The sequence below is a fragment of the Chaetodon auriga genome, chromosome 12 (genome assembly GCF_051107435.1).
Source record: "Chaetodon auriga isolate fChaAug3 chromosome 12, fChaAug3.hap1, whole genome shotgun sequence".
Taxonomy (NCBI): domain Eukaryota; kingdom Metazoa; phylum Chordata; class Actinopteri; order Chaetodontiformes; family Chaetodontidae; genus Chaetodon; species Chaetodon auriga.
The window spans coordinates 21,549,801-21,572,717 of record NC_135085.1 but is presented as its reverse complement, the minus strand read 5'-3'; the positions used below and the strand labels follow the sequence as shown (position 1 = coordinate 21,572,717).

Here is a 22,917-nt window from a genome sequence, read left to right as displayed (position 1 = left end):
AAAACAAAAGCAGTACATCATTCTGTACGATCACATTACATCCACCCTCGGATGGGTAAAATCCATGGCAACTAGTACACAAACGTGACAAATAATACAACAGCGCACTGTCGTGACTATGTCTAATGAAGGATTAATGAACTCAGTGGTAAGACTTTTATTTTGAAGTGTAAACGACGGAAGTCCGAGAGGGTCAAAAGTGCCCTCTGCTCTTCCGCGTTGTCAGATATCCAAAGAAATTCACAGCGATAGCTAGTGTCATTTAAGATCCTTGTCGGAAGTAAGGGTATGTTTACATTTACAACTTCTATGCATAACTCTGCCTTTTAGCTCATGGAAGATTGTCTCTCCTCAACTTCTGAATGAAATTAATGCTGCTCGCCACCCGTTTTTTGGGCGGGTGAAAGCTAACGCATCGTAAACGCCGCAATATACGCTAATTTACCAAACACCTGGCTAGCTTGCTAACTTTAGCTTACTCACTTGTTATCGTTTAGAGTTAGTCGATACTTTTCTCACTGTGTCAGCGGACTTTGGTCGCTCATTGGCGCATTTCTGACCTTTTAGACCCTGTACACACCCATTGGAAGAGAGCTGGAATTCAAATTAGCGCACTGGGTTTGGCTGCTGTTTATTGGATCCACTGTTACTCAGGAATATTCGCTTTTGTTCGGTTTGTGTGACAGGAACATCCCGCAACCAGGCAGGGAAACAAAAGCGGGACAGCGGTGTAATGTCAGCTGACGCCCCCCTGCTGCAGAGCTGCTGACTGTCACCTCGTCCACCACCTCCACCATCACCATGTCTGTGGGTGACAACCCTCACCTGCTGCTCGGCAGGATCCGCTTCCTGAACAGGTGCATTGAGTGTTTCAAGAAGAGCGAGCCGCTCGCGGAGTGCCTGTGTTATGTCCCCAAAGAGGTGTGCTACAAAATCTGCAAGGATTCATCGTCCACCTCCTCTGCCTCCTCCGGAGGATCTGCAGGAGGCTCCATTGTGGGGAAAACTCTCGTCTCCGTCTTTGAAAACCCGCACCAAACCCCACACATGAAGAAATTATGCAAGTACAACATTGAACCAAAGAAAGGGACATGTATCCGGACAACAGGGGAGGAATACCGCAACAACCAGGGCCTGTGGGTCAAAATCATTAAGGTAAGCATCTGTCTGTCTCCATGTTTTCATCATCTTGCAAATCAGGTGATTTACCGTGAAACAAATGATGATAATCACACTACTGCGACTTGCACTACATTACATTCCTTTACTCTTGCATCAGGTTTACTTCATGTAGTCTAAATTACAACCATGGTTTCAGTGCATACATGGAGCTCTGCCTCCTTCCACCTCAGCTGGGATGAATCCCGCTGCACAGCTTCAGGACAATCTCAGGCTACTTCACACTCATATCAGAAGAAGGTCATCTCCCGTTTGTGTTTGTTTTTCCACATTGTGTAATCCTACTTAACGATCCATGTCTGCATCCAGGAGCAGATGGAGGAGCACCGTCCAGGCATGGAGCTGGAGGAAGGCTGGATCCTGGTGTGCAAACACACCGAGGGAGGCGACAGGCTCGTCCCCGTGGAGTCACCAGAGACCGTCAGCAGGCAGCAGCAGCTCTTCGGGTACGACCACAAGCCCTGCAACAGGTGGGAGCAGGTGGTGAATGTGGAGAATGCGCTTTACATGGGCTCCAAACCCAGAATCGCTGAGAGTGACGACGACGCCGTCCAGAAGCTAAGGTGAGCGTGTTTACGTTAAATCAAACTGGAGAGTTAAGACTGTTTGCGTTGTTCTTAGGCAGCCGCAGATTGTCAAATTAAGCCGTTATTTAACTCAAACCTTCAAGGTATGTCCCTCCAACCTGGACGTATGAATGCGACGAGGACCTGGTGCACTACTTCTACGATCACATAGGGAAAGAGGACGAGAACCTGGGGAGCGTGAAGCAGTGCGTGACCAGCATCGATGTCTCTTCATATTCGGTGAGTCTCACACACTCAAACAGTCTAGATCAGTGGTTCCCAACCTTTTTCCTTCATCAACCCATTTTCTATAAACTGTCGACCCCTGACTGACATGTTTTATGCATGTTTCATATTATAGATATTATAGACACCCCTTAAAATCAATAAGGTCAGTCAGTCCTTCTAACAAACAGGGATTTAAGGCTCGTTGTGCACATTTTCTAGTCAAACAGAGCTATTAGAATAAAGCTGTGTGAATTTTTAAAAGTGTGTTTATTGTCTGCACAGACAGACTTGTCTGACTGTCACAGTGAGTGGTGTGTCCCCCTGTGAAGGACGTGAAGTTACTACTGTGCTCTTCTGTCAGTCGTTGAAGTAACTGATATTTGCTGACAGGACGATCCCAGCGGAGGCGTGAGCTGTCTGACAGACGGCGACATAGAAACTTACTGGGAGAGCGACGGCATGCAGGGACAACACTGGATCCGCCTGCACATGAAGAGAGGCACCGTGGTCAAGTAAGAAACGAGAAATGAATGCCAGCGGTAGGGTGTGTAAACCCTGGGGGAGGTGCAATCAGCTATCGGCTTTTCCTGCTCCAAGCTATTGTTATTATATATCATTATATTATCAGTCAAGCTCTATTAGTTATCTGACAGCTTGGACAGCTTTGGACTGACATTGTGACCAGACATTCACCTCCTGATTCACATCGTCGTGTGAGCCAAATAATGAGCAGCCATGTTTGATGCTGGGTGATTTCAGTCACTGCAGCTAATATGAAATGCTGAGCGCAGCATGTTGACGCGTAATCGCCATTTACAAAACTGTGGTACCACACTCAAATTTCTTATTAAGAAGGTAATTATTCATGGTCGCTCAAACAGGATGTGCGCAGTGAGCCGTGACATATTTTATGTTTGCTTAAAGATGTCAGATACGTTGTATAAAGATAAATTGTACATGTTCTCTGTGTGTTTTACGAGCTTCTGTTTGCTCTCCAGTAAGCTGATACTGACGGTGGACTCTACGGATGATAACTACATGCCCAAGCGAGTCACGGTTTTTGGAGGAGAGGGAGACAACCTGAAGAAGCTGAGTGATGTCACCATAGACGAGTGAGCCTTTTCAGGAGATCTTTGTCAACATATTTCACTGATATGCTTCAGATTACAGCGTATGAGCTTCAGAAGGAAGAGGAACAGCAGGATGAGGCAGGATGACCCACTCATTGTCTGCAGATAGGGAAATCATACTTTAATATTATAATTAACTACCTTTTGATATTATTTAGTGCATGAAATGAATGGAAAATATGCTAAAAGGAAGAAACCTCCCTACTGTTACAGTGACGATATCTGATGTTAAATCGAAGGCAAACATCTGCCCCGTATATTGTTCTAGGCCTGTTAATCATGCTTTGTCGGTTTGACTGCAGTTGCTTTGAACAACCTCTGCTCTTGTTTTGCCTCTAAGCAACCTGATTGGAGAAGTGTGCGTGCTGGAGGATATGACGTCTCACCTGCCTGTAATTGAGATTCGGATTGAGGAATGCAGAGGTGAGGTTTTCATCATGTTTCTCAGGTTTTTTAACCAGATATTTCCTGTGGTTTAAACACTCCAGTACTTCTTCTTTGGCTGCAGCAGCTTCTGAACCGATGAGCCTTAAAGCAATGATTTTTTTTCTCTCCTTTGGCTTTTACAGATGAGGGGATAGACGTCCGGATCCGAGGCTTGAAGATCAAGTCGTCATGTGAAAGAGACCTGGGTCTGAATGCTGATGTTTTCCAGTCCTCGAACCTGGTGCGCTACCCCCGTCTGCAGGGCAACACGTCTGACTTCCTGTACCGCAGAGCGCTGGTCATCCAGAGGTAGAGCGGCGTTCATCTTCCTGCCAGCATTCAGCAGCAGTCATAGCACATAAAATTACAGCTCCAGAGTTATTTAAATCTCAGACATTACAGTCTGATTCAGATTGTCTTCACTGCCTATAAGCGTGTAGTATGTGTCAGTGTTCGTGGAGGTTATTCTCTTCTGTCTCGCTCTCTGCAGGTTCATCAGTCTTTTGGACAGTGTGCTCCCACACTTGGTACCAGCCTGGGACTACAGTCTGGGTACCTTCAACCAGATCAAGGTGAGTCATCGTGAAGCTTTTAGAATATAGAATACGAGCATTGAATAATTATTAAAAAAAAGCAGCAACAACTTTACTGTTATTTTTTAACAGCTATCAGATTTCTAGTAAATATACAACATGGTATGACTTTTCTTAAATCCCAGTGACACAGTGCTTTGTCTTGAAAATAAAACTTTTCAAGGTTGCAGTTGAGGTAGAATTTATTGCCGTTTTCTCTGTATGCAGAAACAAACAGGTTAAAAAAAAGGAAGAGCAGGTACAAAAGACAGAAAGTTAAATACAGCAGGATTAAGTAGTGGATGACATTTGTTAATGTTCTGACGTGGCCTCTGCGTCCATTCACACCCCCTCGCTCCTCTTTATTTTGGCACCCTCCAGAACATAAAGCAGTTCCTGCTGCTGTCCAAGCGCCGCTCAGCCCTCATCACCCAGTGTCTGAAGGACTCTGAGACCAGTAAGCCAAACTTCATGCCCCGACTGTACATCAACCGCCGTCTGGCCATGGAGCACAGGGACAACCCGTCTCTGGACCCCAGCTGCAAGAACGCTGTGTTCAGTCAGGTATGAAACACTTTGAGTGGTGACTTCACTTCCTCACTGTCAGGCTAGACTGTTCATGTCGCCTTGAGGTGAGAAGCGTAGAATTCACTAATAAACCTCCATGTGATGAGATTTATATGTGCTAAAAAGAGTGTTTGGGGATTCTGGTTTGAGATACATGTGCCAGTTTTCATCAGTCTTTTCGTTGCTCCATCTATGGCGTTATGGATGCTGTTACTGTTGCCTTACGCTCTTTCTTTCTCTCCCGGCAGGTGTATGAAGGTCTCAAGCCGTCTGACAAATTTGAGAAGACTCTGGATTACAGGTGTGCATTTTTAGGTGTGCATGACTGTAACTGTAACTAAAGGATTTCATATCTAAATCTGCCGTCTTTCCTCTTGGTTTGGCAGATGGCCCGCTCGCTATGACCAGTGGTGGGAATGTAAGTTTATTGCAGAGGGAATCATCGACCAGGGAGGTGGATTTCGGGACAGCCTGGCGGACATGTCTGAGGAGCTTTGCCCCAGCTCAGCTGAGTGTGCGATGCCTCTGCCGTTCTTCGCCCGTACGTCCAACCAGGTAATCGCTCACCGTCACTGTCTGCACACCGTCAGCACGAGGCTGCAGTCCAGTGTCCTGATTGGTTGAGGCTTTTTCTTCACCTGACTTTTGCTGGTCTCTCAGGGTTCCTTAGAGGCCAGAGATTACTACGTCCCAAACCCGTCCTGTAAAGAGTTCCAAAAGTACGAGTGGATCGGTCAGCTCATGGGGGCTGCACTCAGAGGAAAAGACTTCTTGGTGAGTGATGCTCGCTCTCCACCTGCTGCAGGTCACAAACATCACTATAAAATAAGACTGAGTGGGTGTAGAGACTTCATTTTCTGGCTTCGTCTGTGTCCAATCCTGCAGGTCCTGGCTCTGCCCGGGCTGGTGTGGAAGCAGCTGACTGGAGAGGCTGTCAGCTGGAATAAAGACTTCCCTGCTGTAGACTCTATGCTGGTGAGGACATTTGCTCAACAGTCATATAAATGCAAATAGCAATTGTTTTTATGTACAGCACTTTGAATCACAAACATTTTTTGGTTCAATTATCATCAATATGTTATGTTTTAATTTTTACATTCAAATGAAGAAGAAGTGAGGAACTGCTGTCTGGTGTGGCCAGCGGTCCTTCTTTTCCTAGTCACTGTCTTAAATTAGACTTGGATGTGTGTTCAGGTCAACCTGCTGGAGGCCATAGAGAACATGGACCGGGAGACGTTCGAGTTCAGGTTTGGTGAGGAGCTGGTGTACACCACCCTGCTGAGCGACGGCCAGATGGTGGAGCTCATCCCCGGAGGCAGTAATGTGGCCGTTCGCTACGAGGACCGCAGCCAGTTCATCCGCCTGGTGCAGAAGGTTCGGCTCGAGGAGAGCAAGCAGCAGGTGAGACTTCGGTGTGGGGACACTTTCCCTTCCTGTATGTAGCTGCTTCATGTGTGGGTAGAGTATCTCTAGTTGCACGTACTGTTATTCTTCAGTATGAACTCATCCAGTAAATATGGTGCTGCAGAGCTGCTGAATCACTAGAGTGCGTGCATGTGGCTGATTACCTGTATGTGTATGGCAGATTGCAGCCATGCAGGTGGGGCTGCTGAAGGTGGTTCCTCAGGCGGTGCTGGACCTGCTCACCTGGCAGGAAGTGGAGAAGAAAGTGTGTGGAGACCCCGAGATCTCTGTGGAAGCCCTGAAACGACTTAGTGAGTGTCAAGCCTGACTTTTAGTGTTGCACAATTATCGGGTCAAATTTTCACTTTTTCAGTTATCAGCCTCAGCTGTGCTTTGTGTTTAGTGTTAATTAGCAGGCGTCAGCATGCTGACAAAGACAGATTATATCACTGTAATGCATTAATGCTGCTTCTCTCACCCTTCCAGCACACTATGAGGACCTGGAACAAAGTGACGTTAGAGTACAGTACTTATGGGAAGCACTGACGAACTTCACCAACGGTCAGTTCACCGTTTACCGGCCGTGTCTGCTGGAGTGAATGTCTTTTAACTGCATAGTTTGAAGCCTCCAGAGTGTCTTCATGTATTTGTTGTGCTGAAACACTTCTGCATTAGTGATGAGATGAGGACTATGAACCAACCTTCATGGTGAGAATGAAGTGACTGAAGATGTTGAATTTTGTTTTCAGAGGATCGCAGCAGGTTTCTGAGGTTTGTAACCGGTCGAAGTCGTCTTCCTGCGCCAATCTACGTCTTCCCCGACAAACAAGGGTCAGTGCAAGTACATCTTTATAAAAAAATGACAAACTACTGTTTGCTATTGATAGCAAAATAGCTCATTTAGAAAACTTTAAATTCTGCTCAGTTCTCTGTTTTGAAATGTTGATCTGTTTCCTGATTTAGCTCTGAAACGACCGATGCACTTCCTCAGTCCTCCACATGTTCCAGCACTCTTTATTTACCCAACTACCCAAGGTACACCAGTGTCCTGTGCTATGTATATACACCACCTGTTACTATATGTTGTTGTGTACATTTGTGCTTAATATGTACTGTATGCATTGCCATATTGAGCTTTGATACAAACCTGTTTCTGTTTCTATGGTGCAAAAGCAAGACAGAAGTTTAATAAAAGCTGAATTTATGTTTACGTTGTCATTATTCTATAAAAAAAACGCTCTGAGCTCTCATGAAGTGGGTACATTTTCATAATACTGCTTTCGTTCTGTCCTGCAGTGCAAAAGTTTGTGAGGAGAAGCTGCGGTATGCTGCATACAACTGTGTGGCCATTGACACAGACATGAGCCCCTGGGAAGAGTGATCTCTGTGCCGCCTCACTGAACAAACTTTACAATCACTGATGAATGGAGAAATCTGCCAAGTTTATCACCATATCATACAGAATATGACAACTGCCAATTAATCCTAGCTGTATATAATAAAGAACTATATGGAATCATGGAAACTACTCATGGTGTTTTTATTATAGACTTTTGTGTCTAGACTGAAACATTGAATGAAGCGATGTTACAGGCTTGTCAGTGTCAATGGGAGATTATGAGAAGATGATTGACGTTAAAGTTTCCTCAAGAGTATCGTGCTACAAATAAATGGGATGCAGCACATCATGAGAAAATTAGCTTTTTTAGAGCTTGTTAAAAATTGATTAACATTGTACAGTATGTGCATTAAATGAACTGGTGATGGCAGTGAAGTAATTTTAGGAACATCAAATCACTGCATTCAGAGCATGAAGTAATTATTAATATTATTAATATGACTGACTATATGATTTAATAATGACTGGTTAACAGTATATATCTTAAAAATAAATGTATAATAAAAGAGGAAAATGTAAAAATAGCGTGTTTGATTCCTTGTCTCATTAATTTTTAGTTATGAAAATACAACAATAATAATTCAAAGGGTTAATACTACTAGTATTTTAGTAAAAAAAAAAAAAAAAGTCAGGCGTTTGACTTTTTTCTAACACTTGAGCAAGACACAAATTGTTTTATGAAGATTGTTGAGGGAGCTAAAATTTGCCTATTAAGAACTCAAACTATATACAGTATATTATTGTCAGTAAATTAACAGATACACATCCAGGTATACAACAGAACCTCATCTCGAGAAAAGCCGTCCGTTCCCATATGAATTCTCGCGAGAACACGTGGCTTCAAACCTTCCCATGAGCCTTTGCCGTTCCTCTTTCTAGCCGGCGCCTGAGAATGGGTACGTGTTTTCTATCTCGGGTTGGAGGGCGAATCCTTGTCCATCTGATGTTTTAACGAAGGAATATTGCAATAATGGTTTGCCATATTGAAGCTAAATGTTATCTAAATAGATGTAGCTTTAAATTTACTGTGTACAGTCAGTTTATTGAATTTTAATGAAATAATTCGTAGTGCATGTCTCAAGTGCTCCAAGATGGCTGCTCTCATTGGCAATGTAGTTAGCTGCTGATGCTGAAGTGCTTGGTAAGGGGACACATTGCTGTATGTTAGGTATTTTAATATTTTATCAAGAGCAGCGTTTTGTAGCCAATGTGTTTGCTGTTGAAGGGTAATGCTGAGACTTGTGTAAGCGGGGTTAATTTGGGTTAGGGAGAGGTACTATTAGCATTAGCTAGCAGGATGGTCGTGATCGTGTCATGCTACTGCACCGACGGAATGCTGCGTATAATCTTTGTTTGACACGGTACTTGTATGTATTCAGTATCATTTACGTTAAAGCTTTCTCAATAGATAACTTAAAGTTGTATCGTGGACACTTGAGATGCATATTAGTTCCTGAAGACCCCATTGTGATTGTAAGCTCTTGAAATTGCTACTTGAATTAGCTTGCTGTCATAAGGAGTTTTGCAGGGTTAAAGCGCAGTATACATATATTTCTTTTCATTGATGTCATAGTACAGTTTGACATTTAACTCAGCAAGTTTAGGATTAGTTTTATTATTGATATGAAATGGTTCTAAAGCCAGTCCACCATGAGATACCATTAGAAATGTCTGACACAGGGCAATGTGGCGAACATAGAGGTCCATTTAGCCATGAAAGGATCTTGTAATTGCTTGAGTGACATGATGAAACTCTTAAAGCGGAATCCAAAATAAAATTGCGGACAACCTCTACCTTGGAGAACTGATTGCTCAAGCACAGACAGTCATTTGGTAAATTTCTTGGGGATTTTTCCAAAACTCTTGACTCCTGCCTCTTATGTATTCAGGTATCTCAAGGGACAACTGGCATAAACGCCGCAAGACTGGCGGTAAACGCAAGCCCTACCACAAGAAGAGGAAGTATGAGCTCGGGCGCCCTCCTGCAAACACAAAGGTAAATGAAACCAGTGGTTACTTATTGAAAATATTTAATGTAGTGTAGCGTGGGTGATGAAAACATGACCTTAGGTAGGTCTTTTTGGGCCGTTTTGGTTCAAAAGTTTGGACTTACCAATGATAGGACCAGTCATAGTTACACTGACACGCTTTAAAATATGTACAGCACTTAAATTTTTCCATGGACCATCAGAATGCAGTCTAGACACATGATGAACCTGAATCCTAGCCATACTACATGTATAAATACTAAAATATGGCATGTCTTTCTTCAGATTGGACCTCGTCGCATCCACACAGTGAGGGTCCGTGGTGGTAACAAGAAGTACCGTGCTCTGAGGCTGGATGTTGGTAACTTCTCATGGGGCTCTGAGTGTAAGTTTATCTTAAATGCTACTGACAGTTCATTAGACCCTTTTATCCCTCTTCGATGTTGCACACTTCTTTCCATGAGGAAAACTTTGTCCAGTTCTGCTACTGAATGCAAGTGGTGATAATGAAGACTCTGAGAAAGACCTGTTTTAATCAATTGACTTGTGTTGCAGTATTAACCTTGACCTGTTAAGTGTGGAAATTTTGGTTTTGCTAATGGTGCTTGATTTTTCTAAACACAGGCTGCACACGGAAGACCAGGATCATTGATGTGGTCTACAATGCCTCCAACAACGAGCTGGTCAGAACCAAGACCCTGGTGAAGAACTGCATCGTCCTCGTCGACAGCCTTCCCTACAGGCAGTGGTATGAGGCTCACTACACCACTCCTCTGGGACGCAAGAAGGGAGCCAAGCTGGTATGTGGGGAAAATATAAATGTTTCCTGTACCTTGTTTTCTTTGAGGTGATATGAAAATAGCAGTGGCAGACTAATTTTTGTTTGTGCCATTGTCTGTGCCTTAATAGCTAATAGTTTGAAACGCTAACGTTTAAATTGACAGTGTTTAACATATCAGTTTGAGAAATTATTTATTTTGTCCCTCTATCCACACAAAAGTGGCATTTTCTTTTCATGCCAGAGCTTAATGCTCTCAAGAGTTGCATAAATTTGAAAATGTTGATCTCATTATGCATTGTCATAATGTCAACCTGCAAGTTCACCTTCATTGGACCCTGAGGGCAATTGGTTTTGCAGCAGAAATCACATTAGTGAGAGTAACAAACTCAGCAGCACTATGTCAATGAACTAGTATACTCATTAGAACAGCAATTAAAATAATACAATGATGATCCTGCCATCTCTGTATATATAGTAGGATAAAATTAAACAAAATAGACAGAAAGTTGCAAACCGGTCAAGACATAACAAAATAAAAAGAGGTTTTCCTTTCATGGCAGCTGTATTAAACGGTCCTGTCTGATCTGGGTCATGTCTTTCCATGATGATAACTTTGTCCAGTTCTGCTACTGAATGAAAGTGGTGATAATGAAGACTCTGAGAAAGACATGTCAAGTATACCAACACCACCGCAGCTGATGTTTGAAATTTACTCAAAAGTGTTTCATGTCCATCTAATGAGCTTTATACTTTCTTCTGTAGACTCCTGAGGAGGAAGAGGTTCTGAACAAGAAGAGGTCAAAGAGGACCCAGAAGAAGTACGATGAGCGTAAAAAGACGGCCAAGATCAGCACCCTCTTGGAGGAGCAGTTCACGCAGGGAAAACTTCTTGGTGAGTCAGAACACGTATTGTTTGACCGTAGTAGCTGTCAGGAAAAGGCTTTTCAGTTTGATGCTTGATTTCTGTCTTCATCTCTTTGGCAAGAATTGACCACTGATCTGCTGTTTCCTCAAAGTCTTAGTCTCTGAAGAGTTAATTTTAAAGAAATATTATCAGCTGTTTTCTGTGAACATTTTCAGAATTTGGGAGAATTTTTGAGAGTTGAAAATATCTGAAATTTGAACTTTTAAATGCAGTATTCTCCTTATCATGCGGATTGAGCTTGTTCAATCCTGAAAGATAACTCACCTGGTCTGAGATTGAAGGTTGGAAATAAGTCCAGTTAGTTGGTGTAGGCCCCCCCCCAGTAGAGTAGAGCTTGCACCCTATTTACAGAGGTTGTGTCCAAGAGCAGCCTAGGTTAGATTCCAGCAATCCCTGTCATGCTTCACCTGTAGTGTCCAACAAAGGCAACAAGACAAAAAACCAATCTTAGTATGAGGGGGTCTTTTAATTTACGTTTACGGCACCTGAATTAGAGTGCTGTCTGATCTGGTCTGTGTCTTTCTATGATGATAACTTGTCCAGTTCTGCTACTGAATGAAAGTGGTGATAACTAAGACTCTGAGAAAGACCTGCTATCTACACTGACCTATACAGTGTTGATTCGTCCAGTCAAAATACCCAAAGTCACTCAGTGCCTTTAAGACACTAAACTCTGTAGGGGTCAACGGATGAGTTTTTGCACTGGAATGGCTTCATGTGTGTAAGCTGAGGGTGCAGCAGGACACGCAGCAGACGGTCTTAATGATGGATGTGAAGGAACCAAAAAATCCTGAGCTCTTCTGGTCTCGTCTGACACCAGTATTAACACCTCAAAACTGACCATAAATGTTTCCTGAGATTGACAACAGTACTGTTTCCTGTTTATTGGAGCTAGTTTATCAGCTTTGACTGAACACGTTTCTTTCGTCCCTCCTGCAGCTTGCATCGCCTCCAGACCCGGCCAGTGCGGAAGGGCAGACGGCTACATCCTGGAAGGCAAGGAGCTCGAGTTCTACCTGAGGAAGATCAAGGCCAAGAAAGGCAAATAGATGTACAGCTCTTTGATACGTCAAATAAAATCCAAACGCCCCACAACTTCTCTGTGGTCACAGCTTTCTTCTCTCTCTCCGTTGGTACTGATGTAAAAATCCATTGAATTTCCAATCTTGGCCACAGGGGTTAAAACTCAAACTGTCAGGTGTCTGGGCCGCTGTTCTGTGGTTAATCAGCACGGACATGTGACAGATGATTGAGAACAAAGCAAAACATTTAAGCCATTTTTGACTGACGGGGGGACTGATTGCAGCATGTCTTGATGTACTATCAGATGATCACTGGAAGTATTCAGATCTGTGACTTGTAGTAGAGGAATTTCCAATATTACAACTTACAGTCGCAGATTTTGGTGATGTATAAAGAAAGTTAGTAGTACAGTTCACGAAATTTTGGGAAGTACTCATATAAAATGTCAAATTTCAAGTTCTGTATTGACATGCACAGCAGTTACACTGGAGATGTTATTGACGATGAAACTCTAAACTCTGGCAGCCTCTAACAATGTTCAGACAATATGTAGAAAGAACATCATGCGAGCAAAAATGAGAATCGGACATGTAAATGAATTAGACGTGAGATGGCCCTACACAAACTGCAACAGAGACTTGAGTCTGGATGCAGTACAAAGCACGGTTGAAAGGAATTTATTAACCGGTGGGTTATCAGTATTCTTAGAATCATATAAATCACTAGTTGTTATTTGGTACTAATTAGATGTGTAATGCCTTTATTTTGAAAAGTAAAATGTATTTGAATTTACCTGGGTAAAAAAGCATTGAACTACCATATTGACATCTTCAATTGCAACAGGTGCGTATTCGTGAAAGCAACGTTAAAAACGTCGAAAGAATGATGGATAAACCTCTAAACTTACAAAGAGGAAAAACTCAGGGCGGGTTTAAAGCAAAAAATCTACAGGATGTGACGTCTGTCCGCGCTCTCGAGTGCCCGACCTCTTCCGGTCCACGGCAGTGTGTGTGGCACTAGCTAACATTAGCATAGAAACTGCAGCTGTAAGTTACTGTCTACTCGCTAATGTTACAACTCGCAAATTACTATCAGAGTAGACATGTTAGTTGGCTCGCATCCCTAATTATTGCACGAGCTAACGTGGTCCTAATTCTAAATGTGTCCAGACAAATGATGATTTTTAGCCGAGAATAAATGATGGAGCGGTACAAACTACGTGTATGTGACGTAATTAGTGTCTACTAGCCGAGCAGTAGCGTGACTTAAGACGGGTGGCTCAGGTGGGTATCATGTGGTATGAAGTACGTTCGCGTGAGCGCATAAACACACATCGGAATAGCTTTAGTTTACCATTTGTGTACTTACGCTACAGTATATTACAGTTAGCACTGTGTTTGTTTTAGTTAAAAGAAAAATATTCCTACAGAGTTTAACCATAAAAATATAACGTTAAAGCTTCAATAGTTTATTCTTTAAGTCCTCAAAAAGACAACGTGTCGAAAAGAAAACAATGCACATTCAAAGGATTAAGGTCCTGTCCATCTGTTGTTATAGATTGATAGATTCATAAACTCGGATAGGAGAAAAATGTCAGCACCAGACGTCACTTGGTTTTCAAAATCTTAAATTGTGGATGCCATCTCTTCATTCAACACCATCATGCAGGATTTGCTGCCGTACATATTCTCCCAGCTGAGTGTGCTTGACTCCACCTGCTGATAAGGTAATTGGCTGCAAGCGTCCAGGGGAGATTATGGCTGTTACCCCCTCATCCCAGACATACTTTTTGTCACACCCCCCTCTGGCATGAGACTGTAATCAATCAAGACTGAAACACATGTCACAGGAACAGTTTCTTTCACACTGCAGCTGGGCCCATCAACCAGGCCCCATGCACGCTACATGTTACATTCATGCAAATCTTAGTTGCACAGAATCTTTATATTCTTTATATTGTGCACTTTTTCCACACTCTGTAGTCAATATTTAAGCACATTCCATGCAGCCCTTTTCATTTTAAAAACATCTATTTTACATATTTCATTGTGAATTTCTATTTTATATTTAAGGTTGGTGACTTGCAGTGACTAATGGAAAAAATGTTGCAGCTCTATAAATTATAATGATAGTGCATTGTTAGAGGTTAAACTACCCAGTGAGATATATTTATTATGGTAATTAAAATCAGTAACAATAACAATAATAATTCAGTAATATAATTTGTAAGAATAAGAAAACACTAAATATGAACTGTTTTCCTGTGTACTCATACTGTTAATATTTTAAGTACATTTAACCGGCTGTATTTTTATTGAAGTAAGATTTTGAATTTAACCTTTACTTGTGATGGAGTATTGGTACTTTTACTCATCTGAATACATACCATTGTAGATATCTTGAATGTGGTATAATTATGGATAGTCGAGAGTCATGAAAACTGCTTACACTGACAGAATTTCAGCCTTTGTGATACATACATATATTTTTATTTGTAAGCATGAAATGATTTATTGTGGAAATGATGTAGAAGTATGAACAGCAGTGTTATCACCAGAATATGCAGTAATTTAAGAATTTTCCAAATTGGGATCAAAAAGTAAAGTCTAATGTTTGCTACACATTATGAAACGCAGAGGTTAGGTTAGGTAACAAACTAGGGCAAAAGTCGTTTTCCGGGTGCCGAGCTTCCACACGTGATCCATTCCGCTGCTGTGATTGGCTGAGACTGCGCATATCAATATGTAGGGTAAAGGTAGTGGTCAAGTCTGTGTATACGTCGTATCCATCCAACGGTGTTGAAACAATGCTGCTCAACAAAGTAAGTGTCTTTACATATCGCTATAACGTGAAGTCACCGGCATATTTTCATAGTTTTCGTTAAATAAGGACTGGTCTCGACGGGTTGTTGTCCTTCTGACCCAATTTTCCCTCCGTCGAGTCAGTCAGATCAATGCTATGCTAGCTACGTGACTGGCTAACGTTAGCAAACAGCTTCACACTTTAATGCTCACACTATCTATATTACACAGAGACGGGAAGCTCAAGTTTATACCTCTTCTGTGTGACTATTAATTTGCAAGCCAGTTATAGAGCTTAAGCTAAACATCTGGCACCCTGTAAGATAATGAGCTAACGTTAGCTTTGAAAATTCCAGAAGGTCGTCAAACAAAATGTACCGCTAATCTGAAAATAAGGATTTGTACTCTCGATGCAGGTTAATAATTCATGTGCACTGATGATTTAATATGTGCTCCTGGTTTAATATCCTAATTGCTTTGGTCGTAAAACACCCACTTTCAAGCCCTGTATCTCTCTCCCTTTCAGTGTTAGTCAATGTTATGTCTGGGATTTGAAGTGTTGAACTGGACTGCATTTGATTCAGAGGTGTTTCTAATGGAAACACAAGAAATTAGAAACTAAAAAACAAACAAACAAACAAAACTTTATTGTTTGTGGCTGATTTCTCCCTGCGCAGGTGCTCAGAGCCAGCGTGCGGTCTGGGATCCGGCTGCAGAGCTCCAGTGCCGCTGCAGCCAGTGCATCTCACAGCAGCCCGTCAGCATCCATCGGCTACTCGTTCGGTGAGGAGGATGTAAAATTCTTCCATAATTTTAAAGGATACGGGCACATTTTCTCAGATCTGCCTTAAAACAACACTCCCATGTAGAGCTGTGAGGATTATTCAGTTAGTCTCTCTCTTGTCTCTTGTCTGTACTGGCTGGGAAGAGACCCCTTCCTGAAGCCACTGTATTGTAAATGATTTGGGACAAAATGGACCGTCCCTCTGTGCAGAAGTATATTCAGAAGTATATCTTCCATATATATTCGATAACCTTCCTACATATTCAGTAGTGCATTTTGCATAATATGTGACCCTTTAAGACTACTGCAGCCCCATACAGAACAGGGACTGTGGATTTTGTTCCTCATCATTACGCGAAATCGCTTCATCATGGATCTTCCTGCTGCTTTGACCCACAGAGCTGACGGATCAGCAAAAGGAGTTCCAACAGCTGGCGAGGAAGTTTGCACGTGAAGAGATTGTCCCTGCAGCACCTGCTTATGACAGGAGCGGTGAAGTGAGTTAAACCCAAACATTAGTCTGCACTGAGTGATATGCAAGATTAAATATATATATATATATATATATATATATATATATACAGTCGTCCTCAAAATTATTCATACCCTTGCTAATTCTTGTGATTTTTTAATTTAGTGATGAAATGAATGCAATTTTTCAAGTTTGTGTACCAGTTATAAGTGACCAACAATTGAAAGAATGACAACAATACAAAATTCAAAAAAATCTTTATTTCAGAGGTATTTTATTGATGGATTCCCAAAAAATGCCATGTTCATATTTATTCATACCCTCGTCCTTTGTCTTTCTTTAATAGTCAATCGCATAGCCTTTGTTCTTTATGACTGCTTCTAGACGATTCTTGTACGTGTCCACAAGCTTCCTGCATGTCTCCTGTGGGATGTTGGCCCACTCTTCCTTGGCGAAAGCCTCAAGCTGGGTCAGATTGGTCGGTTTCCTAGCCATCACTCTGGTCTTCAAGTGATGCCACAAGTTTTCAATGGGGTTCAGGTCAGGACTTTGACTTGGCCATTCTAGGACGTTGACATCATTGTCTTTGAACCATTTCTTCACTACCTTGGCAGTGTGTTTAGGATCATTGTCTTGCTGGAACGTCCAGTTGTGGCCAAGCTGGAGTTTCTCAGCAGATTCCTTCACATTTTCATCAAGGATCCTGATGTAATCCTCCTTTTTCATGGTTCCTTGGACCTTGACGAGATTCCCTGTGCCACTGGAGGAGAAACATCCCCATAGCATTATGTTTCCACCACCATACTTGACAGTGGGCACAGTGTTCTTCGGTCTGTAGGCTTCTCCTTTCTTTCTCCAGACATACTGAGTATCCATATGGCCAAATAACTCCAACTTTGTCTCGTCAGACCACAGGATGGTTGACCAAAAGCTGGGATCTTGCTTCAGATGACGTCTAGAAAAGGCCAGGCGAGCTTCCAGATGCTTCTTCCTGAGCAATGGCGTCTTCCGAGGTGTACGTCCATGGAGACCTCCTCTGTGCAAAACTCGCTCGATGGTGGACCGTGACACCTGTGTCCCTGCCTGGTCAAGCATTTCAATTAGGGCCTTGGTTGTGGTCTGTGGGTTGTTGTTGACCTCTCGGCAGATTTTCCTGGCAAGTTTAGAGGACACCTTCCGCTTTCTGCCACGCCCACTGAGGTTTTTAACAGTGTTGAACCTCTTGTGCTTGTTGATGATGCTCTGGATGGTTGACACAGGGACATCATACTGCTTGGAAATGGCCTTATAACCCTTTCCTTCACTGTAGGCACATACAAGACGGTGACGTAGGTCCTCGCTGAGCTCCTTCTTCTTGACCATGATGACCAGAAATTGAGAATGACCTGAGCACTTTTCCCCTATTTATACTCTTATGGAAGGATGGGTTTTTTTTGTTTTTAAATCAGTGTTTAACATTTGGTCAACAATGTTAAAGGGTTTTATTCCATTGTGACACCTTAAAGTAACTACTTGACAAAGATTACCACATTTGGTACATTTTTGTTGAAATATTGTCAGGGGTATGAATAATATTGAACATGGCATTTTTTGGGAATCCATCAATAAAATACCCCTGAAATGAATATTTTCTTAAATTTTATATTGTTGTCATTCGTTCAATTGTTGTTCACATATAACTGATACACAAACTTAAAAAAAATGTAATATTTCGTCACTAAATTAAAAAATCACAAGAATTAGCAAGGGTATGAATAATTTTGAGGACGACTGTATTTTTACCCACAGGGATTAATAAATGTTACCTTATCTGAACTCAGCGATCAGAGTGTGAGTAACTCTTAAATTCCCTGTCATTTGCCAGTATCCTGTCCCGATCATCAAGAAAGCATGGGAGCTTGGTCTGATGAACGGACACATTCCACAGGAATACGGTATGTCATTTTCGTGCTCCTTGACATTTTCAGAATTAACTGCAATGTTTTAAACCTTATGCCAAGTTTAGTTTAATTTAGTTGACAAATGATGGTCTAAACAATAATCCCACTTAATGAATACAGTATATGTTGAATTTGCTGTGTGAAGCAGCACCTTGGCTTCACTGTGTTGATTAGTTTTATCCTCATTATGTCAGTGGAGATGATTTATTCCAGACAAATCTTCTGACTTCTGTTTGAAAACACAGCGAGAAACCCGCTTGCGTTTGTCCCTTCTGTGTTCAGGTGGAATGGGCTTGTCGATCTTTGACAACTGCCTCATCACAGAAGAGTTGGCTTATGGCTGCACAGGAATGCAGACTGCTATCGAAGCAAACTCTCTGGGGGTAAGTAGTCATTTATTAGTGGTGCCAGTGATTCAGGAGCTCCTCATCGGCTTTTAAAGAGTCTATTGATGTATCCACCACAAGGGAGACCTTTCATTGAATGAGAACAGTCCACAAATGGAAGAATGTTGATCTGTGATTCTACAATGTTGCTTCATTAGAGGCAGAGGTGGGCTCTGAGGGTTAAGAGCACTGCTGCTTCTAAGGATGATGGATATCATTTTCTATTGTCAGAATGTGCAGGTATTTTGGGTTGTAGCTCATTTAGAATTAAGCTTTATCTTTTTCTCCCATGCAGCAAATGCCTGTTATTTTAGCTGGCAATGATGCACAGAAGAGGAAATACCTGGGAAGGATGACCGAGGAGCCTCTCATGTGTGTGAGTATTTAATTTTGTAAAGGAGAAAACAGATTTCCAGCACAACTTCACCTGCTTCCTAGATACAAAGAGAAGAGAAAAAGTTGTGAGGAGGTCAAGGCTCCAGCAGCACTTCTAATGTAAAGAACAACTTAACTGCCAGACAAAGTTTGTTTTGCCGAAAGCTGCATGATGACCTTTATGCTCCCGAGACTCATACTGTGTGTTTGAGTTGGTTTGGTCAATCGTAACAGTGTAATCATATTCTACATCCTGAGCAGCTTTTATGTGTATATGGAGTTTGTGAGTGTGTGCTGCACAGCTGAGATTATCTCACTCTCAGTTTATTTTTAACTCAACAGCAACAAATGGCCTCTTGTGAAGGGAGGAACAGACGCCCTGACCACTGATCTTAGCGCTGCTCCACTCCTGTGTGCTGACACCAGAGCAGCAGGTCAGACAGTGTTAACGACTGTGTGGTGTGTTTTTTCGGCAGGCGTACTGCGTCACAGAGCCGGGGGCGGGCTCTGACGTGGCCGGCATCAAGACCCGAGCGGTGAAGATGGGAGATGAGTACGTTATTAACGGGCAGAAGATGTGGATCACCAACGGTGGGAAAGCAAACTGGTGTGTGTGTACTCGCTTCTTACTCTACACTGAGATCATACACTCACAGTTACCAGCACATGCTGATTCAGCTCTCTGATCATCAAAAACTGGACATTTTAACCTTGATGTATATTATACACGTATCCTTAAATGTATTGAACACAATAGCATGTGTGTGTTCTGAAGATTATTCGAACATTTATACATCTTTTCATGTTTCTAGGTACTTCCTTCTGGCCCGCTCTAACCCAGATCCTAAATGTCCAGCCAGCAAAGCTTTTACTGGCTTCATTGTGGACGCCGACACTCCAGGAATTCAGCTGGGAAGGAAGGTAAGATGAGACTGAAATACAGTTTGTAAGATATGAGGTAATTCACCTCTAAGCTGAGAGGAATATTTCTTCAGTCCCAGTAGACCAACAGAGAAAAAGGGTTTTAAATGTTTCTCTTCGATACCTTGAAAGCGGCTGCTCCTCGTGTACATAATATTTACATGAAAGTGAATCTTAAAAGCTACAAAAATCATGATTCTGAGTTTTAAGCCTTGCAGAAAGCTGCCGAATGTTCCTCTCATGAGTCTTTTGAGTTCAAAGAAATATTATGATTTTTCCCTGTGAAGACTGAACTTTTAGATCGGTGCTGTGTAAATTATTATCAGAGGGGATTAGATTATGATTAATAGGATAAACTCTGCTATCCAACCAGGATGATCACATAATCTGCTTCTGGTGTGCCCGACAATAATTTGGCACTGTGACATGAGCTTCACAAGGCAACACGCCCTGTGTTTGTTTTGTGGTTGTAGGAGATGAACATGGGCCAGAGGTGCTCTGATACCAGAGGCATCACCTTTGAGGATGTGAGGATACCGAAGGAGAACGTCCTGATCGCAGAGGGATCCGGCTTCAAAATTGCCATGGGGGCCTTCGACAACACCAGACCACCAGTAAGTCCTCTGAGTGATGGCTCACTCTTTCTTTTTTTGTTATTTAGAAGAAAACAGGAAATCATTTGTGTTTATTAGTTTATTTCAAACGTTTAAAATGGATGACAGCTATGACCAAGTAATTTCACGTGTTCAAACGCTGTAAATTAAATGTCCACGTTTAGTTGTATTTGTCACCTAAGATGATGTTTACTAATGCAACGCAGGTGGCAGCAGGAGCAACCGGCCTGGCACAGAGGGCGCTTGACGAAGCTACCAATTATGCACTGGAGAGGAAGACCTTTGGCAAAGTTATCGCTGAGGTTTGTTCACTTCCTGTTTTCATCGGCACAAAAGCACATGTTCCGTCACAGTTGTTCACTGAATTATCCGACTGCTGAGCGTTAAAAGCACAAAGACGAGCAGAGGATCAACAGGCCTCTGTGTCTCCTCCTGATCCTCAGCACCAGGCCGTGTCCTTCCTCCTGGCTGAGATGGCGATGAAGGTGGAGCTGGCCAGGATGGCGTACCAGCGTTCCGCCTGGGAAGTGGACCAGGGCCGCAGGAACACCTACTACGCCTCCATCGCCAAGGCCTTCGCTGGAGACATCGCCAATCAGGTGGCCACTGACGCTGTTCAGGTGTTTGGAGGCAACGGCTTCAACAGCGAATACCCGGTGGAGAAGCTGATGAGGGACGCCAAAATCTACCAGGTGGGTCATTGTTGTGCTCACTGCCAGCTGAGATATTTGTCAAAACTTCATCTTCTCTAATTCTCTGATTTCCTTTGTAGATCTACGAGGGCACGGCTCAAATCCAAAGACTGATTATTGCCCGAGAACACCTGGGAAGATTCAAGAAGTGAACTCTGCACACCTGAACTGTCCTCATTCAAATGTACTTTGTTGTAACTTTTCCATACAAGCGTGCCTGGAAATAGATCTGGTTACTTAAACTGAGGATCTAGTTGTGAAGTTTTGTTTGCCTCACCATCACATCGTCCTGCCTTGCTTTTTCAGACATTTCCAGACCCTGAACTGCTACACAGCAGTCCACCTTTCTAATCAGAGAGCATCAAAACCCGTCTGTAAGACCTGTCCCGTTTCTCAAAGGAGTTTCCAAATGCAGCTCAGAACCGTGGCCTTATTTTGTGACTGAGATGAGGATCACCACATTCAGGGGAAACATCGTGTGAGGTTGTGAATAATGGCAGCCACATACACTCAACTGCTTTTGATAGCAGTCAGGACATGGTGCTAAACACGGGATATTACAAAAAATACTGCATTTATTTAGTATAAACTGGGACATATTTGACTCAATAAGGTGACACGGACAGCACAAATACATTAGTGTTGTTTTGTTAGTGAGGTTTGTCTCATTTTGGGGAGGAGGAGCAGGTTCAGACTCTCCTTACACTGTAAGTGTTGCAGCTCTGTAATATCACGTTGATTTGCTCTTATTCTCCGTCCTGATTGGCAGTAAAAGCATGTAAAATCAAAGATGATGATTCTCAGAAGCTTGTCATCATGCCTTACTCTGCCTCTGGCATCCTGACAGTGACACACTTGTAGTGTTTGGCTAATCATCTTCAGTGCTCAACAAAAAACTTCAAGAATAATTCTTCAGACTTTGTGGATTCAGTGCAAAGATTCATATCATAGAAGCAATGGAAGTTTTGATCTGTACAAATCCAGTTCTCACCAGAATGTGTTAGAAACGTAGGAATGTGTGTAACAGCTGTAAAAATGCATGTAGTCTGAAAAAGTTTTTAAGGATCTGATTTGCTGTCACTTCTGCATTATTAACCAATATCGAATACAAAGCAGCATTAGGTTTACATGTAACCATAGATAATATCTGCAGGTGTATGGTGTGATATGTAGGCTGGGGTTCAGCTGTCACTGTAACCCACCGATCACTCATGATGGCATCTTTTCAAACTGGTCTGTACATCATCCATTTATTAAATTATTCCATCCAAACGGGAGCTGATGAGGGTATTTTGTTGTTTTTTTAGGACATAAAAAAGGCATTTAAAGTGATGCATTGTGTTAACTTTATATGATGCTATTGGCAGTTTGTGCCACAATGGGTGGGCACAGCCACCCACTGTCACTGAGCACAGCAGCTGGGAGGTATCATTGCTTCCAGAGGTCAGGCTCCACTATTTAACCCATTATGGTAGTTCATCGGGGCCCACCCTTGCTTTGGGACCCATTCTTTCTCTGGCTTCATGGGAGCAGCAGTGTGGCTCAGAGCTTAACACTGCTCCCTCATCAAATCAGTGTGTTGTCTGCATGGTGTCTGAGACTGTGGGTTTTCCTGGCTTCTCCTCCCACAGTCCAAGTCATGCATTTTAACTAAGTTCATCACCCCAAAATTAGCCCATTTAAAAAAGTAATAAATGATTAATGTCAAATAGCCAAAATAACTGAAGTAGTGATTTTAATTTAA

The 22,917-nt window shown here is 42.4% G+C and overlaps 3 protein-coding genes and 4 non-coding genes across 7 annotated transcripts; all 7 read left to right on the top strand.

Annotated features, from left to right (window-relative positions):
- The first annotated feature begins 206 nt into the window (after nucleotides 1-206).
- Nucleotides 207-7,988, top strand: hectd3 (HECT domain containing 3). The gene is made up of 20 exons (XM_076745827.1): nucleotides 207-286; nucleotides 687-1,155; nucleotides 1,489-1,742; nucleotides 1,850-1,985; nucleotides 2,364-2,485; nucleotides 2,972-3,085; nucleotides 3,444-3,526; nucleotides 3,673-3,838; nucleotides 4,020-4,101; nucleotides 4,483-4,665; nucleotides 4,917-4,969; nucleotides 5,055-5,223; nucleotides 5,329-5,442; nucleotides 5,554-5,643; nucleotides 5,863-6,069; nucleotides 6,254-6,383; nucleotides 6,559-6,633; nucleotides 6,822-6,903; nucleotides 7,036-7,107; nucleotides 7,369-7,988. Exons 2-20 carry the CDS (start codon nucleotides 802-804, stop codon nucleotides 7,451-7,453), a joined length of 2,571 nt encoding a protein of 856 aa, XP_076601942.1. The 5' UTR covers nucleotides 207-286; nucleotides 687-801; the 3' UTR covers nucleotides 7,454-7,988.
- A 347-nt stretch (nucleotides 7,989-8,335) lies between these two features.
- rps8a (ribosomal protein S8a) lies at nucleotides 8,336-12,260 on the top strand. Its single transcript, XM_076746013.1, has 6 exons — nucleotides 8,336-8,367; nucleotides 9,361-9,467; nucleotides 9,745-9,844; nucleotides 10,084-10,259; nucleotides 11,003-11,132; nucleotides 12,105-12,260. Exons 1-6 carry the CDS (start codon nucleotides 8,364-8,366, stop codon nucleotides 12,212-12,214), a joined length of 627 nt encoding a protein of 208 aa, XP_076602128.1. The 5' UTR covers nucleotides 8,336-8,363; the 3' UTR covers nucleotides 12,215-12,260.
- On the top strand, nucleotides 9,514-9,620 carry LOC143329921 (small nucleolar RNA SNORD46). The gene has a single exon (XR_013077909.1). It is a non-coding gene; the product is annotated as a small nucleolar RNA SNORD46 (small nucleolar RNA).
- On the top strand, nucleotides 9,914-9,982 carry LOC143329930 (small nucleolar RNA SNORD38). The gene has a single exon (XR_013077918.1). It is a non-coding gene; the product is annotated as a small nucleolar RNA SNORD38 (small nucleolar RNA).
- LOC143329929 (small nucleolar RNA SNORD38) lies at nucleotides 10,837-10,905 on the top strand. The gene has a single exon (XR_013077917.1). It is a non-coding gene; the product is annotated as a small nucleolar RNA SNORD38 (small nucleolar RNA).
- On the top strand, nucleotides 11,685-11,752 carry LOC143329931 (small nucleolar RNA SNORD38). Its single transcript, XR_013077919.1, has one exon. It is a non-coding gene; the product is annotated as a small nucleolar RNA SNORD38 (small nucleolar RNA).
- Nucleotides 12,261-14,911: 2,651 nt separating the features above from the next.
- acadm (acyl-CoA dehydrogenase medium chain) lies at nucleotides 14,912-22,450 on the top strand. Its single transcript, XM_076745394.1, has 12 exons — nucleotides 14,912-15,009; nucleotides 15,667-15,772; nucleotides 16,173-16,270; nucleotides 18,110-18,179; nucleotides 18,468-18,568; nucleotides 18,867-18,947; nucleotides 19,423-19,553; nucleotides 19,759-19,867; nucleotides 20,341-20,481; nucleotides 20,688-20,783; nucleotides 20,925-21,173; nucleotides 21,254-22,450. The coding sequence occupies exons 1-12, from the start codon at nucleotides 14,995-14,997 to the stop codon at nucleotides 21,323-21,325; spliced, it is 1,269 nt and encodes a 422-aa protein (XP_076601509.1). The 5' UTR covers nucleotides 14,912-14,994; the 3' UTR covers nucleotides 21,326-22,450.
- Nucleotides 22,451-22,917: the final 467 nt, after the last annotated feature.

Coding starts and splice junctions, on each gene's coding strand:
- rps8a (XM_076746013.1), top strand. Junction 9,845..10,083: donor CTTCTCATGGGGCTCTGAGT/GTAAGTTTATCT, acceptor TTCTAAACACAG/GCTGCACACGGAAGACCAGG. Junction 11,133..12,104: donor CACGCAGGGAAAACTTCTTG/GTGAGTCAGAAC, acceptor TCCCTCCTGCAG/CTTGCATCGCCTCCAGACCC.
- acadm (XM_076745394.1), top strand. Junction 18,180..18,467: donor ACACATTCCACAGGAATACG/GTATGTCATTTT, acceptor TTCTGTGTTCAG/GTGGAATGGGCTTGTCGATC. Junction 19,554..19,758: donor AACGGTGGGAAAGCAAACTG/GTGTGTGTGTAC, acceptor TCATGTTTCTAG/GTACTTCCTTCTGGCCCGCT.
- hectd3 (XM_076745827.1), top strand. CDS start 802: ATGTCTGTGGGTGACAACCCTCACCTGCTGCTCGGCAGGATCCGCTTC. Junction 2,486..2,971: donor AAGAGAGGCACCGTGGTCAA/GTAAGAAACGAG, acceptor TTTGCTCTCCAG/TAAGCTGATACTGACGGTGG. Junction 6,634..6,821: donor ACTGACGAACTTCACCAACG/GTCAGTTCACCG, acceptor TTTTGTTTTCAG/AGGATCGCAGCAGGTTTCTG.